The sequence below is a fragment of the Leucopleurus acutus genome, assembly GCF_964270905.1.
Source record: "Leucopleurus acutus genome assembly, chromosome: 13".
Classification (NCBI taxonomy): Eukaryota; Metazoa; Chordata; class Mammalia; order Artiodactyla; family Delphinidae; genus Leucopleurus; species Leucopleurus acutus.
In genome coordinates, this window is record NC_139155.1 from 1,617,861 (window position 1) to 1,641,121 (window position 23,261).

The 23,261-nt window shown below is 46.9% G+C and overlaps 1 protein-coding gene across 2 annotated transcripts in view; it reads right to left on the reverse strand.

The window, feature by feature from the left end:
- ATP9B (ATPase phospholipid transporting 9B (putative)) overlaps window positions 1-23,261 on the reverse strand; it is a 218,194-nt gene that overhangs the window by 31,419 nt on the left and 163,514 nt on the right. For both annotated transcript variants that reach the window (XM_082853143.1, XM_082853144.1), the window contains 2 exons: window positions 15,540-15,652; window positions 12,016-12,261 (listed from right to left, as the gene is read on the reverse strand). In XM_082853143.1, the coding sequence (XP_082709269.1) occupies window positions 12,016-12,261; window positions 15,540-15,652 (359 nt within the window). The remainder of the gene's footprint in view (window positions 1-12,015; window positions 12,262-15,539; window positions 15,653-23,261) is intronic.

Sequence of the window (23,261 nt, forward strand, 5' to 3'; positions counted from 1 at the left end):
GTTTGACTCTATTTTCTTCCTGAGGACGTTTAAGCGATTAGACCAAACACACGTCTTGAAAGCATGATGCCTCCCCTACAGCAAAATGAACAGCACGGCTGCCGAGGGTGGAGACTCGCCAGGCGGTCGGAGCACAGTGGGGAGTGGAGGCTGTGCCGGCCGAGGCCTCCCCTGGAGCCCCGTGCAGACCCGCTGTGCACAGTCCACTCGGTGTCCCCCGTGACGGAGCTGAACGTCCAGTGACGGAGCTGGACAACAGCGTGGCGAGCCTGCGAATGGCCTCGGGTCGCCCCCGCCGGCCACCTGGGCCTCTGCGGCCACACGCCACCAGCCGTCCTCCAGCCTCGCCGGGGCTGCCTGCCGGCTCCCCGTCACCTTCCCCCAAACCCCCCGCTCTCTCCGCTGTGGCTCCCCCTCCCGCCACGCTGCCATGTCCCCCACCCGGGCCTCCAGCAGCCCCGAGACCCCCGATGCCTGCTGTGCTCACTGCTCTACCCTCAGGAACCAGCACAAGACATTCCTTCAATCAGCGAGAACTAACAATCGCTGATTTAAGGTGATTTAACAGTGGCAAGTTCAACGGGACACTGAAGACAGGCGTGAAAACACGGCCGGAGCAGTTTTTGGGTGCTGGCTTGTGTGAGGCAGCCTCCTAGGACCCGGGAAGAGATGGGGATGAAGCGCTAGTCCAGTGTGATCTGGGCTTCGAGCGTAAGAAACCTGATTCTCGCCCGGGATTACTAGTTCACCTCTAACCATTTCTTAGCGTGCAAAGTGCCCGTCGCCCGATCGAAGCTCCACGGCTCGCTGTCCCGTGGCTTTACACGGCCACATCCACGGCTGTTTTGGGTGATGCAGTTGTTCAAATCTTTGGCTTCTGTTTAAACAGAGAGGTCGTTTTCTCACGATTGAGTTTTGGGAGTTCTTGATCTATGTTGGTCACTAGTCATTTATCAGATATGTATTTTGCAAACATATCCTACAAACCTGTGGCTTGCCTTCATTTTCTTAACAATGTCTGTCAAAGAACGTAGGATTTTTACCTTTAAGTCTAGTTTATCAATTCTTTTCTTACACAATTTGTACTGTTTGTGACCTACAAAATCGTTGCCTAACTAACTCAAGCCTACAAAGGTTTTCTTCTAGAAATTTTATACTTTTGGTTTTTCATTTAGGTCTATGACCAATTTGAGTTAATTTTTATAAGAGTGAGAGAGATTAGTTTAGGCTCTTTCTGCATATGGCTGTTCAAATGTTCTGGGTCCCCTAGAGAAATGGAAATAAAAACAAAAATAAACAAATGGGACCTAATGAAACTTAAAAGCTTTTGCACAGCAAAGGAAACCATAAACAAGACGAAAAGACAACCGTCAGAATGAGAGAAAATATTTGCAAATGAAGCAACTGACAAAGGACTAATCTCCAAAATTTACAAGCAGCTCATGAAGCTCAACATCAAGAAAACAAACAACCCAATCCAAAAATGGGCCGAAGACCTAAACAGACATTTCTCCAAAGAAGACATACAGACTCTGCCAACAAACACAGGAAAGGATGCTCAACGTCACTAATCATTAGAGAAATGCAAATCAAAACTACAGTGAGGTATCATCTCACACCGGTCAGAATGGCCATCATCAAAAAATCTACAAACAGTAAATGCTGGAGAGGGTGTGGAGAAAAGGGAACCCTCTTGCACTCCTGGTGGGAATGTAAATTGATACAGCCACTGTGGAGAACAGTATGGGGGTTCCTTAAAAAACTAAAAAGAGAACTACCATACGACCCAGCAATCCCACTACTGGGCATATACCCTGAGAAAACCATAATTCAAAAAGAGTCACAATGGTCATTGCAGCTCTATTTACAATAGCCAGGACATGGAAGCAACCTAAGTGTCCATGGACAGACGAATGGAAAAAGATGTGGCACATATATACAATGGAATATTACTCAGCCATACAAAGAAACAAAACTGAGTTATTTGTAGTGAGGTGGATGGACCTAGAGTCTGTCATACAGAGCGAAGTAAGTCAGAAAGAGAAAAACAAATACCATATGCTAACACATATATATGGAATCTAAAAAAAGAAAAAAAATGGTCATGAAAAACCGAGGGGCAAGATGGGAATAAAGACGCAGACCTACTAGGGAATGGACTTGAGGATACGGGGAGGGGGAAGGGTAAGCTGTGACAAAGCGAGAGAGAGGCATGGACATATATACACTACCAAACGTAAGGTAGATAGCTAGTGGGAAGCAGCCACATAGCACAGGGAGATCAGCTCGGTGCTTTGTGACCACCTGGAGGGGTGGGATAGGGAGGGTGGGAGGGAGGGAGATGCAAGAGGGAGGGGATATGGGAACATATGTATATGTATAACTGATTCACTTTGTTATAAAGCAGAAACTAACACACCATTGTAAAGCAACTATACTCCAATAAAGATGTTTAAAAAATATGTTCTGGGTCCCATTTATTTAAATAATCATCCTTTCTGCATTGGATTTCCTTGGCATCTGTATAAAAAATCAACTGACATCTTGGTAACAAACTGACATCTTGGTAACAGAAAGTCTTCCAATCCACGTGCACAATACGGTTCTCATATATAGACTGTCCTTGAGTTTTCTTCATTGTCTTACACTTCCCAGCACACAAATCCTACACATATTTTGTTAGATATAGCCTTAAGCATTTCATGGGTTTTTTTTTTTTTTGGTGCTTTATAAATGGTACATTTATAAATGTCAATTTCTAATTGCTCATTGCTAGTATATACAAGCATGAGTAATTTTTGTATATGGCTATCATAATGTGCAACTTTGGTAAACTCACTTATTAAATCTTAGTAGAGAGTTAAATTTTTGGTAGAGCCTTTGGGATTTTATATGGAGACAATCACATCATCTATTAAAACAAGAGACAGTTTTGTTTCTTCCTCCTTTCTGGTCTACCGAGGTTTTATGTTGTTCTTTAGATGCCATTTTGCTAATATATATTTTTCCTGAACATGGTTATTTAATGAGGTTTTCAAAAATAATAGCATTTGGGCTGTGTTTTAATATACTCTTATAAAAATCTAAGCTCATCTATTATACACTCTTCATATGTGTAATTTTATGTGTGTATTCTTAGTCTGCATTCACTGCTTTGTATTATTGACTATTTTTGCCAACAGTTTTTCCATTTTATTTACTTTTCAAAGGATCAGCTTTTGAATTTACTGCTTATTCAATCAGTATAAGTATCATCTGCTCATGTGGACATTTGTGTGCAAGAATCAGCTAAAGTTTATGACAAACCATGAGTGGATGACTTAAAAACAGAAGCGCGTCCCACCCTTAACAGCACTGCTTTTGATTTACTCTAATGTATGCAGTGTGCTGTGGATTTAAATTCACTTTATCGTGTCTGCTTATTGAAGCAGGATTCAATCAGTATATTCAATCAGTATATATCCAACTTTTATGTTTTCCTTTATCTTTTCTTTCTCTTACTTTCCTTTGGTCTTGCCTTTTTCTTCTAAACGTTTTAGTTGGATGCCAACCTCATTTGTTTCGTTTCTTTTTACCAGTGCACAGCCCCGGTTTGATTTGAAACGCACTGCCTAACACATAAGCCGGTGGAGGTGGTGTTTCCATCTGCTGACGGCTCCCGGGAGGTGGTGTCTTAGCGAGAGACTCTCAGTGTTCGCATGGAGGCTGCTTCTGACCACTGGCTTCCCCTGACCACGGCCCCTCTTGGGATGTTATCCCTGTATTGGGTCAGATTGCCGCTACATGGGGTCCTTCTAACGGAACAAGAAAGCTGCTGGGGGCAGGTGGAATTTTTAGGTCTCTGACTCAGAATTCATCTCAGGAGCAGTTAACACACTGCTGCTTGCTTTCCCCATTGGTGTGGCCCTCCCAGTGGAAGGGGCAGAGGAGGTGCCACCTCTTCCTGTTTCCTTTGGATGCTTTCAGTGGTGGTACAGGCCATGTAAGAATGACTATTTCTCTAACTTAGCTTTAAGACATTTCTAACAATGTGATTATTGACAATAATACAAAGGTCAAAATAATTTAAAATGTGAGTGTAAAAATTACATATCTAAGTGGGAGCCTAAGCTAAATCTCATCCAGAGGCCACGTTAGCAACACACTTGGGTAATTGTTGTCACAGGCAATTGGTTTATGCTTTCACACTTCTCCATGCTAAGTAACTCGTGCAGGGCAAGATTTTATTATTAATTTCCTCTACAATTCCATTATTCAGAAATTTCTGTTCTATCATTCTTTTTTTAATCAAAGTTTCCTTTTTTCTCCCTTTTTACATTTATTTTATTTTTTTATTCAGTTTTTGCTGCGTTGGTCTCTGCCGCTGCGCATGAGCCCTCTCCAGTTGTGGCGAGCAGGGGCTACTCTTCGTTGCGGTGCACGGGCCTCCCATTGCGGTGGCCTCTTTCCTTGCAGAGCACGGGCTCTAGGCACACAGGCCTTAGCAGCTGTGGCTTGTGGGCTCTAGAGCGCAGGCTCCATAGTTGTGGTGCCCGGGCTTAGTTGCTCTGCGGCATGTGGGATCTTCCCGGATGAGGGCTCAAACCTGTGTCCCCTGCATTGGCAGGCGGATTCTTAAGCACTGCGCCACCATGGAAGCCCTGTGCTATCATTCTTGAAAAGCTTGGGAGAAGTTTCCTTTACCATATTAGCAATTACACCCGCATAGCTGCCAGCTTTACTCCAGGGACACATTTATTATTATTTTTTGCGGTACGCAGGCCTCTCACTGTTGTGGCCTCTCCCATTGCGGAGCACAGGCTCTGGACGCGCAGGCTCAGCGGCCATGGCTCACAGGCCCAGCCGCTCCACGGCAAGTGGGATCTTCCTGGACCGGGGCACGAACCCGTGGAACCCGTGTCCCCTGCATCGGCAGGTGGACTCTCAACCACTGCGCCACCAGGGAAGCCCCCAGGGACACATTTTTTACCGTGTACTTTATAAATCATAATTCGATCACTGACATGTCTTCATTTTCAATTGTGGTACTACCATCACTGTTATAATTTAATAGAATTATGAACATAACGTGAACCTGCTCGCCTGGAAAACCTGCCAGTCAATACTCATGGCAGGCCGTGTGGTTCGCGTGCTGTCCCGCTCCTGAGGGTCACGGACGGGGGCTCATGTCGCAGACAGGGACCTGCTCCCCACAGACATGCTGACGCCACACCACAGTGAGTCCTGCTTCAATAAGCAGACACGATAAAGTGAATTTAAATCCACAGCACACTGCATACATTAGAGTAAATCAAAAGCAGTGCTGTTAAGGGTGGGACGCGCTTCTGTTTTTAAGTCATCCACTCATGGTTTGTCATAAACTTTAGCTGATTCTTGCACACAAATGTCCACACGAGCAGATGATACCTACACCCTGAAATAATACTTAATATAGAAATTACCTATGTGAGGGACATGGCCACAGAGGAGAAAGGATGTTACCAACAGACAGCAAGTTTACAGGCTTAAGAGTCACTGAAAATCACGGCCAATCAATCTTTCTGAACCAACGCGGGCAGGGGTCTTGGGGTTGCGTCGCACTGGCCTAGCTCGCCCGAGGCGCTGCCCCTGAGCTGACTCGGTGGCGCCTGTTGGTGACGCTGGCTCCGTCTCAGCTTCCTGAAGCTGCACTGGACACACAGCTCACGAGGGCTGGATTTTAACTTTGTCCAGGAATTTCCAGGAACATTTAAAGTTTGCTAAGCTGGAGTCTGCTATGCTGAGGCTGCAAAGTGACAGGCAAGTGAAACTTTCTACGCTCTTGGAGAAAATGAAATATTGATCAGTTATCAAAAGAAACAGCGACCGGGGCCTAAGTAGGCTGCAGGTTCTGAATCCGAAATCACCCCTCCCGCTCTGACGCTCCAGCACCCACTGCAGGTGACAGCTCCAAACACACACGTCACTGCAAAGTGCCCAGTGACCACGCCTCAGAAAGCCTTTACCAGCTTCAATTCCCCAGAATTCCAGTATCTGTATAATAAAATGCATTTGTACACACGCATGGGTAAGGTAGGAGAGCCTCTCTGTTTTCAGGAAAGTGAAAATGAAGAACTGCTGCAAGATCAGAGACTCAAAAACCAGCACGTTCTACTCAGTAAGTCACATTCTTTCTGAAAACTAAGATGAGATGACACAAGAGCCATAAGCAAACAGGGAAAATAAGAGAATAGTGTTGCTGCAGAGTGTGCGAAGCCAGATAAGTCTCCTAAAGGGAAAAGGCTGCTTATTAACCGTACACGTTGGGATAGGTCAAGGCTGAGGGCAAACAGAGAACATCAACCGAGCCATTTCCCTGAAAAAAGCTCCAGGGTGCAATATTCTAAGCACTTTATTCAATAAAAAATGCTTTTAAAACAGTACTTTGGTGATTGGGAAACACCGCCATCATCCGTCAACCTAACGCAGCGAAGTTCAATAGGCGAAATAATGAACCGTTCAGATGATTTTCCTCGGGCTCTGGGGACCTGCAAACACTGCATCGACAGAGTGCTTTAAAAATTATGATGAAGTTGAGTCTTTTCATTTTTAGATGTAAAGCACGTGTTAGGGATTTCTTAAAGGTTATTTAATGCTTTGCACTTTTAATCATGGTCCAATTTCCAAAGTGGGAAGAAAGTTTGAAGTAAAAACTTAAACATAAGATTAGCAGTTTCTATCTAGTTCTGGGAATCTTGGAATCAGTGAAACCCTCTCTACTGTGAATTCCTGCTTTAAGATTTCAAAAGTGTTGTAACATAAAAACCTAAAGATAAAAAAATCCCAGGTATTTTCAGCAAAATTTTTATTTACTTTTGGGAGGTAATAAGGTAAATACGTAATACAGGATTTTTGAAACTTCCAATAAAATTTTCCTTGGGAAACATCTGTGGTCTAAGCTTCCCATGCTCAGGACTGGAAAAGCACACGTTTTCAGTATGTAATCACGTGGAACTTGAGAGAATCTCTAGAATGCTAGACTATGAAAAACAATGTGCTTAACCTTTCCTTTGTAAGAAAAAGCGGTGGTGCATGTCCTCTCGAAGAGCGTCAGCAGGACCCGGTACCTGTCTCAAGGCCCGACAGGGCGCGGCAGGATGACAGGTGCAGCTCCTGTGCATCCTAACCACCCACCCCATCAGCCGAGGCCGCCACATCTGCTGGGACCACTGAGCTGTGCTCGTCCTCCTAGGTTCCCCGTCACCCAGTAAAAACATCTGGTACACACACACGATTCCAGCTGTGGCTGCAAAGAGATTCTCACACACCTATTGGTTAACATAATCTATAAAACAGAGCAGTGGTGATGACGAAGGGGACCTTGAGCTCCCGCCCACCGCGTAACTGACCTGGGACGTGGCACCTGGAATATGCGCCCTGAAGACAGCGGGGAGCTTCCACACCCCCTGCTTTCCCCTCTGTACAGTGACTAAGCTACCCTGTGGAGCGACTCAGCAACTGACCACACCGCAGGCAGCCCCAGTTTCCACAGGCTCTCCTAACACTTCCTGGGAAGAGAGGCATGGTGTCTCACAAAAAGGAAAAGCATCTAACTCCGAGACACCGCCTGGCTAAATCACAGGGACAGCTCCTCCCGGACCAGCTGGGGATGCAGCGACGGGGATGCGGTACCGAGGCCCCGTGTCGATGAGGTTTATCTCAGGTCACCACCACACCTTCCGGCCCCGCTCCAATCGGATCAGCAGTGCCGTCCCACCACCTCCCAGGCCTGGGGTTCTGTCTGCCACGATGCACAGAGCCCAGGTCCCGGAAGACGGAATGAAAGCACAGACTCTGCACATGACAGAAGCACCGCGTGGCTGGGACACGTCACACGGCGCGGACGAAACGTCAGAGGGCATTGGGAGGGCAAAGCTGGCGAGGGCCACAGTCACTTGAGATCAGGTGCAGAGCTGCTGCTTTTCCCTCAGCTTTTTCATTCTTTCTGGTTGAATACCAAAATTCTGACTCATTATAAAAGCAGTTAAGTTTACCGTAACTGCTTCAAATAATAAACAGTGTTTGGAAAACAGAACGTCCCCGTCACCCCCGTCACAGGGGTGCACCCAGCCCACTAGCAACTCGAGACCAAGACGAGTGTTGGCATCGGGCAGAACTGGACACAGGCCAGGGCAGAGGTCAGGCCCGTGGGCACCACGCAAGCGGCCGGACTTGAGGGCCTCATATCTGGAAATCACCATGAGGCCCAGGCCCACTTCGTAGAGCGGGAAGGTGTCAGGCACGGGGCAGGCACCACGGGCTCTGGAGCAGACGGCTGCCAGCAAGAGAATGCCAGGGACAGTGGTACAGCTGCGCGCAAGAGCCCCTGCAGAGTGAACTGGGGGAGGGAGGCCTGTCCTGCGGTGTGGCGCCAGGGGGCTGGGCCTGGAGAGATGTCCTCAAGGCAGGTGCCCTTGCCTCCTAACTCTGGGCACCAAGACTGGATGCGTGACCCCGAGGTCACAGCAGTGGTGACAACCACAGAGAAAAGAGGAAACGCTGAGTTTCAGTGGAGATGAAGGACCAAGTGGGAATGTTCTCAGCTTTCCATGTTGAAAAAAAACCAAACTTTCATCTTTTTGGCTGTTTTTTCACCACCTATAAGCTCTGACATGACTAACAACATGTTATAATTTCTAAATTGACAAAACAAAGGTGTTGCTGGGAAAACTGGACAGCTACATGCAAAAGAATGAAATTAGAACATTCTCTAACACCACATACAAAAAAGAAACTCAAACTGATTAAAGACCTAAATGTAAGACCAAAAACCATAAAACTCCTAGAAGAAAGCATAGGCAGAACTCTCTTTGACATAAATCGTAGCACTATTTTTTTAGATGTCTCCTAAAGCAAAGGAATTGAGAGGAAAAATAAACAAATGGGACCTAATTAAGCTTAAAAGCTTTTGCACAGCAAAGGAAACCATCAGCAAAACGAAACAAGCTATTGAATGGGAGAAAATATTTGCAAGTGATACGACCGATTAGGAGTTAACATCCAAAACATATAAACAGCTCATACAACTCCACATCAAAAGACAAACAACCTGATTAAAAAATGGGCAGAAGACCTGAACAGACATTTCTCCAAAGAAGACATGCAGATGGCCAACAGGCACATGAAAAGATGCTCAACATCGCTAATTATTAGAGAAATGCAAATCAAAACCACAATTAGACAACACCTCACACCGGTCGGAATGGCCATCATCAAAAAGACAAGAAATAACAAACGTTGGCAAGGATGTGGAGAAAGGGGAACTCTTGTGCACTGTTGGCGGGAGTGTAAATTGGTGCAGCCACTGTGGAAAACAGTACGGAGGTTCCTCAGAAAACTAACAGAACTACCATATGACCCAGCAATTTCACTCCTGGCTATATATCTGAAAAAAACGAAGACACCAATTCAAAAAGATACATACACCCCAATGTTTGTAGCAGCATTATTTACAATTGCCAAGATATGGAAGCAACCTAAGTGTCCATCAGCAGGATAAAGAATGGATAAAGAAGATGTGGTATATATATACAATGGGATACTATGCAGCCATAAAAAAGAATAAAATTTTGCCATTTGCAGCAACGTGGATGGACTTGGAGGGTGTTATGCTAAGTGAAATAAGTCAGACTGAGAAAGACAAATACTGTATGATACCACTTATATGTGGGAAATCTAAAGAATACAACAAACTAGGAAATATAACGAAAAACAGACTTACAGATATAGAGAACAAACTAGTGGTTACCAGTGTGGGGAGGGATAGGGGATGGGACAAGATGGGGGAAGGGAGTAAGAGGTACAAAATATCATGTATAAAATAAGCTACAAGGATATATTGTACAACACGGGGAATATAGCCAATCTTTTTTAAAAAATAATCTTTTATTTATTTATCTATTTTTGGCTGCACTGGGTCTTCCTTGCTGCACACGGGCTTTCTCTAGTTGCGGCGAGCGGGGGCTACTCTTCGTTGCGGTGCACGGGCTTCTCGTTGTGGTGGCTTCTCTTGTTGCAGAGCATGGGCTGTAGGCACGCAGGCTTCAGTAGTTGTGGTGCGTGGGCTCAGTAGTTGTGGCTCATGGGCTCTAGAGCACAGGCTCAGTAGTTGTGGCGCACGGGCTTAGAGGCTCTGAGGCATGTGGGATCTTCCCAGAGCAGGGCTCGAACCCGTGTCCCCTGCATTGGCAGGTGGATTCTTAACCACTGCGCCACTAGGGAAGAAACCCAGCCAATCTCTTACAAGAACTATAAAAGGAGTATAACCTTTAAAAATTGTGAATCACTAATTATCCTGTACACCTGTAACTTACATGACATTGTACATCAGCTCTACTTCAATTAAAAAAGAAAAGGAAATACCTATGTAACTAAAGCTTCAAAAATAAATTTGCTCTCGAACAATAAAGCTGTGTTAGGAGCTGGTGAATGCCCTGCGCCTGCTGGTGCACTCAGGGTTTATCATTAGGGAGCGAGAATGCCGTAGCTGGGCCCCTCGCTTTGCACCCTGAGACTGGCAGGGGCGCTGCTGACAGCACCGGGCCTCACCTCATATCCTGAAAGCACGTCAAAAGGAAAGATTTACAAGACTCAGTGGTTCTCAGTTGTGGGTGCAACTTACTGGATTTTCAGAATGGAGAAACGTCAGTCCCACCAGGCCTGCTGGAAAATCAGCACTTCTAGAACTGAGGATGTGTATAGAGAATGGCAAGTATGAAAAAAAAAACAAAAAACAAAGCTAGTACTCCACGGGATGTGTAGACAGGGTTAAGAACCCGTGCCAGTGGTCCACCTGTAGCCCCCAGGGGTCTGCAGACGAGGCCGTGCGGGCACTTTTGGGAACGAGAGTACTGTCGTGGAAACCAGAGGAGGGACACCGCCGGCTGTTGCCGAGGCTGCACAGCACAGAGAAGCCTGCCCGTGGGCAGCAGAGGGGCCGCTCCTGGAGGCAGAGCCAGGGGTTGCGAGTGCTGTCAGGGAGGAAGGACTCTTCTCTTTGTAAATAAACTTGTTAATGGGATCGGCAGGGTCCTCTCTTGAAGACATTAGGTCAGAGTTCTTAAAACCTTTGATTGAAGGCATTTTTTGAGAGGTTACTTACTTATATGATCCAGTTTTACAAGATATTTGAAGAAGTCTGATGACTTTACAGAATTATCAGAACCCTGAGTGCAAAGGGTAGATGAGAAAACTATACATAAAGTACACTAAGGGGGCTTCCCTGGTGGCGCAGTGGTTGAGAATCCGCCTGCCGGTGCAGGGGACACGGGTTCGTGCCCCGGTCTGGGAAGATCCCACATGCCGCAGAGCGGCTGGGCCCGTGAGCCATGGCTGCTGAACCTGCGCGTCCGGAGCCTGTGCTCCGCAACGGGAGAGGCCACAACAGTGAGAGGCCCACATACCGCAAAAAAAAAAAAAAAAGTACACTAAGATTGTACAGGAAGTGGGCAAATTAATTTAATAATAATTTTTATCAACCTAAAAATCAAAGAATGACTGATGTAAAGTCAGAAATGACTCATTTATCACACTTAAGATTTTACCATTTCTGTCTTCTGTAGATTTTTGAAATTATTTACATCCTAATTCTGTTTTGAAACACATACATCGTATCTAAATTCTGGCAAAAATAACTGGAAATTTAACGTGCAAATCTGAAGATTCACTTGGAGAGAAGAGGACACGGGAGGGTGCAGCCTGCAGACCTTACGGAGTCAGTAAGCTCCCTGAGTCCGCTCACGGCTTTCCTGGAACTGACTCGAGGCTGTTCTGGGACGTGTGGGCACAACCACGCAAGGCCTGGGTCAGGGCAGGGGTCCCACCAGGAGGGAGCTGGCCAGATTTCTGGCCTGTGGCGAAAGCCCGCACTGAAAACCACCGTCAAGCCCCCTCCTCACCCCACAGAAACTCCTCAGGCCCGGAGCCCGATGAGCCCTCGGAGAGGCGCCGTCTGCACCCCGAGGACCCGTCGGGAATGGGCCGCTCGGCCCGACTGACCTCATCGGGGCTGGAGGCCTGGTAGGTGCGGTTGTCGTCGCTGAAATCCTGGTCGGCCTCGGCGAACTCGGTCTCCCCGGCCGCGCCGCGGGCCTCGTACACGGGGGTCACGTTGTGACACAGGGCGACAGCCTTCACGGCCTCGTGGACCCGGCTGCTCACGCTTTTCCTGACCTTGGGCGCTGAGGACTGGGCTTTTCTTGGGGGTGTTGAACTGGCGTTGTTTCCACTGGTCTGAGACTGCGTCTGTCAAACACAGGACGCCAAAGAATTAGAGACAGCAGAGCCGATGCTGGGATGAGTAACACGCATGACTTTGATGGGCTGCTTAGCCTTAGCCAGGAGTAAGTAGACCAGCTCGAGACGATTACCTCTGCCATGCGCCCCACTGGGGTGACAAGTTACCCTTTTATCCTTGTACTACAAAGTGCTTTGACATTTCCCAGTCGTCGAGTAACCAAAATATTTGCTATAATACTCAAAATCTCACCATCTCCTTTGAGTAGATTCACTGTAACCGTGGCATGAATTTGCTAAGTCCTTTCTAAAAGCAAAGTTAAAAACAGAATGGAATAGGATACTCACAAAGTTTCTCTTTAAAAACTGCTGGGCAAAAAAAAAAAAAAAACTGCTGGGCATGAAATGGTATACAGCTGGGCTTCCCTGGTGGTACAGTGGTTAAGAACCTGCTTGCCAATGCAGGGGCACGGGTTCGAGCCCTGGTCTGGGAAGATCCCACATGCCACGGAGCAACTAAGCCCATGCGCCACAACCACTGAGCCTACTCTAGAGCCTGCGAGCCACAACTACTGAAGCCCGCATGCCACAACTACTAAGCCCACGTGCCACAACTACTAAGCCCACGTGCCACAACTACTGAGCCCGCAAGCCACAACTACTGAATCTGTGCGCCTAGAGCCCGTGCTCTGCAATAAGAGAAGCCACCACAATGAGAAGCCTGCGCACCGCAACGACGAGCAGCCCCCGCTTGCTGCAACTAGAGAAAGCCCGCGCACAGCAACGAAGACCCAACGCAGCCAAAAATAAATAAATAAAAACCAAAAAAACAAACATTAAAAAAAAAGTATAAAGCTAAAAGCAGGAAAACATGATTATGAACGTTCCCTTAATACTATGAACTCATCCAGCTTTGCAACAGTCTCTGAAGTTCGAGTGTCTGGTTTGTAGATAATAATCATCAGATACAATAATCACCGCTGTGGGAGGAAAAGCGACCCTCCCGTCATATTTCAAAACTGTTCCCTTGAAGCCACGACCCACTCCTCCGGATGTGCCTGACAGCCCTGGACAGACGTCTCCGCTGGCGTTCACCTGGTTGGGGAGGGCCTGGGAGGACCCCAACCCCAAGGCCCATCAGACCTCAGGGGAGCTCCCGACAACCCTTAGAAAGCTAGGCCCCTGCTTCTGGGCGGCTGTGCAGAGCCCATCAAACCACAGTGCCGGCTAATGAGGGGCAGCTCCTCTGCTCAGCTGGTGCCCCTTCCAGCCCGCGCCTCCGACCCACGCCTGCGTCCTGCCTGCCCCGCCGCTAGCGCAGCCGAGCAATGCGGCGGCCTCTCCCTGCTGAATGTGCCGTGTTTACTGACGGCTGTATTGTTTCACTCCACACAAATTCCACTCACGACCATGTCCTCATCACCATATGCTTCCAGTGGGTAAACATGATCGGGTTACACAAGATCTGTGTTACGTTACTGTGGACCTAGCAGACAATTATCATCTTAAACATGAACCGTAAGGAATAAAATCAGTTTCGCATGAAAGGACTGTCTGCCTAGCTAACCAACACACAGCTTTTGGTAAAAAGGTTTTTAAATTCTTAGAGGGAGTTATATTTGCTGTATTTATATGACTCATCTTTTCTGCTTTTAATGTTTTTTCTAGTAAAATAACTTATTTGGAATTATTAAAATCATATTCATGGGTAATATAAATTCATATTTTTTAAAACAGATGTTACCTGGTACTATTTAATCTAGACATAGATTACAAGAAGGGAAGTCGTATTCCTTCCCCTTTAAAGTATTCTATTAATAAATATTCTAGGTTACAAAATACTCTGTATTAAAATGAATGACATCCCAATTAATAAAATGCTTGGTTTTAAGTGTTCATGCACGTATGTGTGCTTCTGGGCATGTATGACCACACATATAATAAATACACACTCATATAAGATTGTTTTCATTTGACAGCATCTCAAAAGTAAAGTACATGCCAGACTGGTGCACATTACAGAAAAAAGAGACGGTTTTCACAAAACTGAATATAAGGCTGACAACATACAAGGAAGAACTGCACAGGGCAAGGGTAATTCAGTCCAGTCTTCGTGAAATCAAGTGGGAAACAAAGGCCTGCAAACAAGAACCTGCCGGCCTCGGCAGGTGAGGGCGCTGGTGCAGCCCAGGGAGCCTGGTGGCAGCAGGGAGACATCACAGCCCGTGAGTGCTCTGTGCGTGCCAACCCCACACACCTCGCTCAGCTCCTCAGGAGAGAAAAGGCCTCAGGAAGTGGTCCTGAATCGATGCCCTGGGATGGCTGGGTTTGATGACACCGAATCAGTGACTGCAAGTTATACAATGGGTAAGAAGAAACCCAGTGACTGAAGCACAAGCCCTACTTGGGAAAGGGCCATGGAAACCACACAGCCGAAAATAAACTGGAAGGTGGCTTATGTCCTCACCGCTCCATGGTCTTCGCCTGACCTGGGCACCCAGCGGACCTGACACACCTAACGTCGGGAGCCTGAAAAGTTGGGAGGATCCCAGCCCAGACGCCCTGGCAGAGAACGGATGCTGTAACCACCAGGCTGCGCCCTCACGTGAAAGAAACAATTCCTCTTCCTGTAGAAGCTCCGGTGAAAAAGACAAGATTGAGGTTTTGTCTTAAAAGAACAAAAAAAACAAACAACAAAAAAACCCTGTCCTTATCTGTGAGAGATACAGACTACATATTTACAGATGAACTAATGTGATATTATACTCAAGTTTCACCTCAAAATAACAATCTGAAGGACAATGGCTATGAAGAAACAGGATCAGCTGCGCGCTGATAATCGTGGAAGTTGAAGGGCAGAAAAATTACGGTTCCTACTTTTGTTTACTGGAAAGGTTAAAAATATGTACCTTTAAAAAATATGAGAAAGCCTTATTAATTATGAGGAAAAACAGAGGGATTGTTAAGAAACATATCTGATGCAGGATTCCACTCAATACTCTTAAAAATACTATGTTTACTGAGTGATTTATACAAATAATCCACTAAGGAAATTTAATAAGAATAAACGATTTAAGGTCGTTAAGCCTACGGTTACACAATATAGAAATTTTAATTTAAAATTAGTCCAAAAACTGTTTCTTGATTTATAAACGAATGATGAGTAATGCCTCAGCATCATCAGAGAAGGTGCCACGCTGCAGGTCAAGCAGGTAACAGGCTCCGTGTCACTCAGCAGCACCGGGTACTTTTGCCAGAAGATCCCCTGCAGGACTGAACCGGCTCACCTGTGAGTAGGAATTCATGAGCTGGTTCTGGATCTCATCCATCGTGTCCGTCCCGTAAGACACGGTGCCCAGATGCAGCCGCTTAAATACCATCTCGTTCCGGGTGAGGGTTCCTAGGACAGAAGCAGCAAGGACACCGTCAACTCGGGTGGCCCATCAGGCAGATCGAGGCTGCACCCCACACGCCCCACGCCCAGGGCTGGATGCGCTCTGCACCTGTGAACACGCTGCTCGGCCACACAAAGTGTCCTCCAGCGTCACCTGCACTATGTTTTCATTTCACTAGTGAGGACCAGAGCTTTCTTCCTGGAACGTCAGGTTCCCCTTTCAGTAACTTTTAGTAACGGCAAGCGTTCTGGTTCTGTGGAGAAGGTCTGGACTCTGTCTTCCAGTTCTGAGTCACTCTCTTTGTAACTACACCCTAGAACGCTGCCTGAGAGACCAGTGCGTCGGTCCGTTTCAAATAAGTCTATTTCGAAAAATAAAGTATTTTTCGTTGAACAGAAACAATGCATTTAGGCCTTGGCATCCATATGTGTCGTACGGAGAGGAGGTGAGGAAGGAGAGGCGTTTTCTCTCCAGCTGGTCTCTAGCCTGTGAGCCCCAGTGCAGGCCCTCTGCATCTGCCCTGGCACTGCCCACCAACCCGGACAGGTCAGTTCTAGGTTTCAGCTTCCATTCAAAAGATACACAACCAAATGCAGTGAAGTAACAGCAATGAACAGAGGGGCAGCAGAGGTAATGCCGTGTATTTCAAGAACTTGGTGAACTTCCATTAAAAGTGGCACATAAGGGCTTCCCTGGTGGCGCAGTGGTTGAGAGTCCACCTGCCGATGCAGGGGACACGGGTTCGTGCCCCGGTCCGGGAAGATCCCACATGCCGCGGAGCGGCTGGGCCCGTGAGCCATGGCCGCTGAGCCTGCGCATCCGGAGCCTGTGCTCCGCAACAGGAGAGGCCACAACCGTGAGGGGCTCACGTACCGCCAAAAAAAAAAAAAAAAAAAACGTGGCGCATAAGTTCCCAGTGTTATTGATCTTGTGACCCTGACAGGAGACCCTAAACACTGTGCGTCTAGCACTTAATATGAAAGCATACGCGCACACAGCCTTGGCTGCTCTGGTTTTACAGAAGGAGAGCCACACGCTGTGGTGCAGGGAGAACTCCCTGTAAACCCCGGCACCGCGTGCTACGAGCTGTCCCCCCCAACCCTGTCCCCGGGATTTCTGCACTCGTTTCAAAGCACAGAGAAGGGTCACCCACGGGCACTGACGTAGTTAAGGGTGTGAATATGAACAGAGAGCCACGCGGTCACAGTAAAAGTCGGAACTTTTACGTGTCTATGAGACACCAGAGTAACTAATTTTTGTTTTCTTTGGCCCACACAATGTTGAAAATATAATACAAACTGATTTCATATCTACCTGTGACTCCGCGCCCATTACTTAGGACTAGTGTTCAAAGCAAAACAGCTCATTTGACAGGACACCCCCCAGCACTCAGAGGTTATTTTAAAATAAAGGGAAAATCTATAATTTACAATGACTATTTAGAGATTGTTTTAGCAAACACTCCCTAAAGAGTGTATATAACATATTATCAGGGTTTCATAAATTCCAAAGAGCAGCTACTGTCAGGGATGCTTGTCAGTTTCATAAATTCTGCCTTTTACAAAATTCTATGCAGCCCCTTTAATAAACGGCTCCTACGGTTCTTTGATTAACGGAATCAAAATTACATGAGAAGTGCAGTTTAAAGGGTTTTTTCTGGTTATGCCATCCTAATTAAATAAAGAATAACTAACTTAAATACTAGGGTATATTAAATAATGTAGTTAGCAACAATTCAGCCTCCAAATGAAATAAGGAAGTTCTATAAATGCTTTATTTCAAAGATTTGATATGAAAACAACAGTTCTATTATTTACCTATGGTCAAAAGATAATGAAATTTTACATTGATTCCTATTAGAGTAAGTATGAAGTTTACCTCTATTACATGCGCCCAAATGGACAGTTCTCTGAGAAATGATCAAATACATTATTTAAATTAAAAATAGTTTTCGTATCAGATTAACTGACGTAATTGAAGAATTTCATTTAGACTTTTTTTCTCTGATATACCTTGAATGTGAGGCAGTGGCTTACGGTGGATATGGTAAGTAGCCACACACGCTAAACAGTTTATAAACAGGACTGTGGTTAACGACACTGCTTTTAACCTGTTTTTATTACTAATAACTTAATCTGTGCAGCAAAGTTAAAGAACATTACAACAAACACCTGTACAGCTCCCACCAAGAATGAACTGTTATTTCTCTAGGTTTTTAAAACCACCTCGTACAGGTAAGAAAGATCCTAGATAAACAGGCCACAGTTCACCCGGCCTTGGAACATGGCCGCCATTCTCCAGACACACCAGCAGCTCTCACATCCCCACATGTCTCTAGTGAACTTGGAATTCAGTCATTCGTTGGGCTAAAGAACCCTCATGAGGCCTCACTCCATGCTGGGTTTGGTGGGCCTCACGGAGATACTTTAAACTCTCAGGCCTCAGTGCTTGTCTGCAAACCAGAGAAATTACCACCGGTCCCGCATGGATATGGCGAAGAATAAATAAGCATATAAAGTGCCTGAGACACAAAGGGTGAGGGGAACCTGACGGCCAGGAAGAGGGGCTGCAGGAAGGCACCCATGCAGCCGCCCATGAGGACGGCGAGGATGCAGGCGAGGGGCTGGCGGGGGAGCTGAGGGAAAGCGGAGCACGGACGTGCCCGATCCCCAAGATCACGACGCATGTCGTGCCTCTGGGTTCTGGTTTCGTGCTGGACACCTGGCCGCGTGAGAGGGACTGGTCCCCGTGCTGGTGACGAGGTGCAGGGCGGCTGGCGTGTGCCGGGGTCTGGGTGGGAGTGAAAACTGTCAAGAAAAATAATCACATTAAAGCGAAACACACTTACGTAACGTGAACGATCTCGTACTCATCGTACCACAACTACAACTTTTGGAAGAAAATTCACGACAGAGGTGCACAGAACGAACCTTCTATCTCACAACGTGAAACCCACTTGAGGAAGCGAGCGGTGTTTGGGAGGAATAACGCTGTGCGTGTCAGCGATCGTGTGAGCGGACTCGGCGATGCAGGCTACTGCTCGTGTGACGCCCGCGAAGCCCCCTCCTGGGACACGCCGTCCGGCCTGTCGAGTGGCTGGGCCCTCCAGCTGGAGCGTGCCACACTCTCACCTTGGACATCTACCCCTGACCCAGCACGCGCACAGTAAACGGCAGCAGCTATTTCACAGTGATCTTCCCTGACTCTCACAGCAGCGCTGGAAGGAACGGCCGGGCTGTGGGACCGCGTGTGTGCGGCCAGGACCTGGCGGCCGAGCGCAGGGACCGCTCCTGAGCTGCGTACTTCCTGCAGCGGAAGCCGCCAGGGGACACGCCTGGGCTCTGGCTACAAGAAACGCTAGAGGATCGCTATGTAATTATCGTTCCCCAGTTTAAAAAATAACAGCTAGTAGGGATATCACTGAAATGATGGCAAAAAGTAAGGTAAATGTGCTTTTCCATAAGACACATTCTAGTTGAAAGAACGAACACACGTTACACTTCTTCTCTGCAGTCTGCGCTCTTACCAGAGACCTTCCTCCCACTTGCCGACCCGAGAGCGAGCCGTTTCTTTCTGTTTCTCTCTTCCTTCTGAACGATTACAGGTACACACGGGGGCCAAGGAGGAACAGGAAAAACTTCACAAAGTTTCTGAGATGAAGCTTTTAATCTGATGTTAATATTCACACAGCTCTCCTGGAGGAATTGAAAACAAAAGGTTCTCCCGCCGAAGTGAAGGACCTGACAGTTACAAATGTGATTATGGGCCAGTTCTACTCCAGCAGCCAAGGCGTGCCTGCTGCTCTACTGAGTAGGGGAGCTGATTCGCAGAGAAAAACGTGGATGTGGAGGCCTCCCTGTCGACCACCCCTCCTTCCTGGAAACACGTGGAAACGCACCCTGGACACCCCCTTTCTTCTGTGTGTGTGCAAGTGCACACCGACAGCCAGAGTAAAGCAAAACGCGCAGGAAATTTCAACTACAAATTTGAGGAACATGGAATGCCAGGGACTGGAGGTCAGGAATGTTATCTTCCTTCCCACCTTCTGCACTTGTTGACGGGAGCACCGCACACACACAAGTGGACAGAGCAGCGTCACGACAGGCCCGGCACCGTCACCCCTTCCACAAGGGTCCCCGAGGGCCCCAGCCACTGCCCCGTCACAGCTGGAGCCAATCAGAAACATACCACCTCATCCACGAGCACGTCCGTGTTACGAATAAAAGAAGAGCTCTTAAAATAAACACAACCCCAACGCCATCACACCAGAAATGACCCTAACCTCTCAACATCACACGGCAGGCCGGTCCTGACTCCCAGCTGTCTCGTCTCCTGTGTGTCGGGCTTTTATACTGTGGTTTGAATATGGACCTGGCGAGGTCTCCCAAGCCTGACCCCCAGCTCTGTCCTCAGAAACTCCCCGAGGGCCTCAGTTCCCCACAGTCTGCACTTAGTGGCTTGCTGGCCCTGGGGCTGCTTCACGCGTCCCCTCTAGGCCCGGGATTTGCTGTGACGGTGCTGGACAGAGGCTGCAGAGATGGCTCTGGAGCCCACTACGCACGCGGGGTGGACGGAGGGGGGGGTTCTCTATCAGGGGCACGACACCTCCCCGCCGCCCCCCGCAGGTGGTCAGTCCCCAGGCCCGTAAATCCGCCCTGGGTTTAAAGTGGCATGCACCTGAATCAGATCCCCAGAGGTCACTGAAGACAAAAATCTGACACTCCCGAATGCTGCAGCCACGCGAGTGACAGGTATTTTCCACAGCCAAAGGCATGTGGTTCCAGTCGCTCCATTCACAGACGACTTCTAGGCGGGGAATCTGGGGCTGTGGAGTGGCTGCTGCTTTAACACCTTGATTAGCTGTACTGCAAGTGCTAAGGCTCCAGCTTCGACTGTGCTGCGTCACCTGGCTTGTTACTTCCTACCAGTCAGAGAAATCACGAGAGTAATTCCACGTACGGACAAAGATCCCCTGGAAACAGGGCAGGCGGAGAGCCACCACAGACACATGCGAGCAGACGCTAACATGCTGAATATATTGTTGCACTTACACACATAGTTTAAAATAATTTAAAAGATAACTGAAGCCCAGGTTTGAACTATTGCTTTCTCCTTCTGGGTTATGTTTAAAAGCTTTCTGTTTGAGTAGATACCTCACAGTCCTTTATTCAGTTGCTTAATGGAGTTGGGGAGAATGAAATAGAAAACAAATTCAGAATGGCTTCTGAAAACTGAGCAAGTTAAAAAGATGACATTTTAGTGCTTACATTTATGTCTCTGATCCACGTGGAGCTAACTTTTGTACACGGTGTGTGGATATGCAGTTTTCCCAGCACCGTTTGTTAAAAGCACTACTCTTTCCCCATTAAGTATCTTGGCACTCTGCTGAAAACAACTGACTGTAAGTGTTAGATTTTCTCCCAGACTCTCACTTCTGTCCCCTCGGCACTGATGCCTACCCTCCCAGCAGCACCATGGCGTCTGGATCACTGTAGCTCTGTAGTACATTTTGAAATGAGGAACTGGTGAGTCCTCCAACTTTGTTCCTTTTCCAAGACTGTTTCAGCTACACTGGGTCCCTTATATTTCCGTATGAATTTTAAGATCACCTTGTCAATTTCTGCAAAGAAGGCGGCTGGGATTTTAATAGGGATTGTGTAGAATCTGCAGATCAAGTTGGGAAACACTGTTTCCATTTTAATACTATGAAGTACTGATTTTATCTTTTGGTGCTATTGTCAATGGAATTGTTTTTTTACTTCTCTTTTTGGATAGTTTATTGCTAGTGTATAGAAATAAAATTCTTTTCTGTTTGTTGACCTTGTTCTAGTAGATTTTTAGGGGATTCCTTAGGATTGTCTACACGAAGACCGTGTCCCACACAAATAGATAGTTCTGCTCTCCTGCACAACATGGATGTCTTTTTCTTCTTCTTGCCTAACTGCCTTGGCTGGGACCTTGAATGTTCACAGCAGTGTCACTCATCATAGACAAGAAAACAGAAACAACTCTCTAATGTCCATCAACTGATAAATGGATAAATAAAATGTGGTGTATCTGTGCAACAGAATGTTACTCTGGAATGAAAAGGAAGCAATTACTGACACAGGCTACAACACGGATGACCCTTGAAAATGTTATGCTGAGTGAAAGAAGCTGGTCAGAAAAGGCCACGTATTGTATGGTTCCATTTCTGTGAAATGTCCAGAGCAGGCAGATCTATTGAGGTAGAAAGGAAATTAGGGGTTACCGGGGCTGGGAGGCGGGGAAGGCGAGGATGGGGAAGTTGGCCGACGTGGGCTGGGCGGGGGTGTGCGGAGACCAGACACTGGAAACTCAGAAGCTACACCAAACACTAAGGGCGACACAGCCTCACTTCTGTCACTTGAATCCAACGCTGTGTAGTGATGACTGTGGCATCTTCCAGAGTATCTAAGCTGCTAATAAATCATGTTTTCGATGACTTAGAACTGACACATCTGAACAAATGACAGCACTCCTCACCAAATAATAAAATATTAGTTATTTCGCCACTTGAGTAAATGCACTCACATCCTGTTGGGTTGAAGAAACTGTAATATTTATGCAGACACTCCTTCATGTGACACATGTAATTACTTAACATATTAAGATGAATCATCAAAATATTTTTAAAACTTCAGTGGTGTTTTTACTCTGCAGCTGACTGCAAAGTGCTGAGCGGGAAGGTCAGTGCTAGTCTCGGGCTTTCTGTGCCCTCCTGACAGCAGGTAAGTATAAGATTCTACTGGTTACTAAAGAGTCAGCAATGCAGAATGATTTTTCAAGTCTTATCTTAAATTTTTTCATGATTCCAGCCAGTTGATAGTTTCTACAATTTTTGTCATCTTAATACAACAAAAGTTAAGATGTCCCAAATCTGAAACGTGGAAGAGGGCAGGGACTGAGCGAGGTGGGCAGCGGCCTCACAGTGACCTGATCATCGTGGCAGCTCTGTGGACAGAAAATGTGACAAAAGGTTTGTTTGTGATTCCTGGGGGAAAAAAAAAAAGCTGTGGCTCTTTAACAAAGCAGTTTTTTGGACTACAATGAGCTAAGCAGGCAAAAAGAAAATTCGTTTCCAAAGAAAAAGTCCTGCGGGCACCATTCTCCGGGTGGCGACAGATGTGACTCACAGCCATGCAGAGGAGGCGTCGGAGAAGCAGACACAAAGCTTTCTGGTCAAACCTTCCTGGGCTGTGATCTGGCCTCAGACCAATATTCTGCAGGAGGAGCGGCTGCGGGACAGTGGCCCACCTGCACCGGGCAGGTCTTTCTGCAAAGATTCTGGTCAAGCAAAGTGACAAGCACACACGGTCAATGGCTGTATTGACACACGGTTGCTTAGACCTTATGGTGCAGGAATGGAAACAAAAGTTCTAAAAAGTGGTGACTAGTTTACCAGACTGCAGAGTACGCATCCGTTTAAAAATTATTCGACATTCTTTGATGCGGAGTCACATATTCTCTTTGCTGTATGTGAGGCTTTCTCAAAAGACCACGAGCCCTGAACGGCTGGCATCTGTATGTGTGTGCTACCTCGACTGGCCCAACACCCCAAACGTCAGACTCCCTCACATCCCGGCACCTGCATCA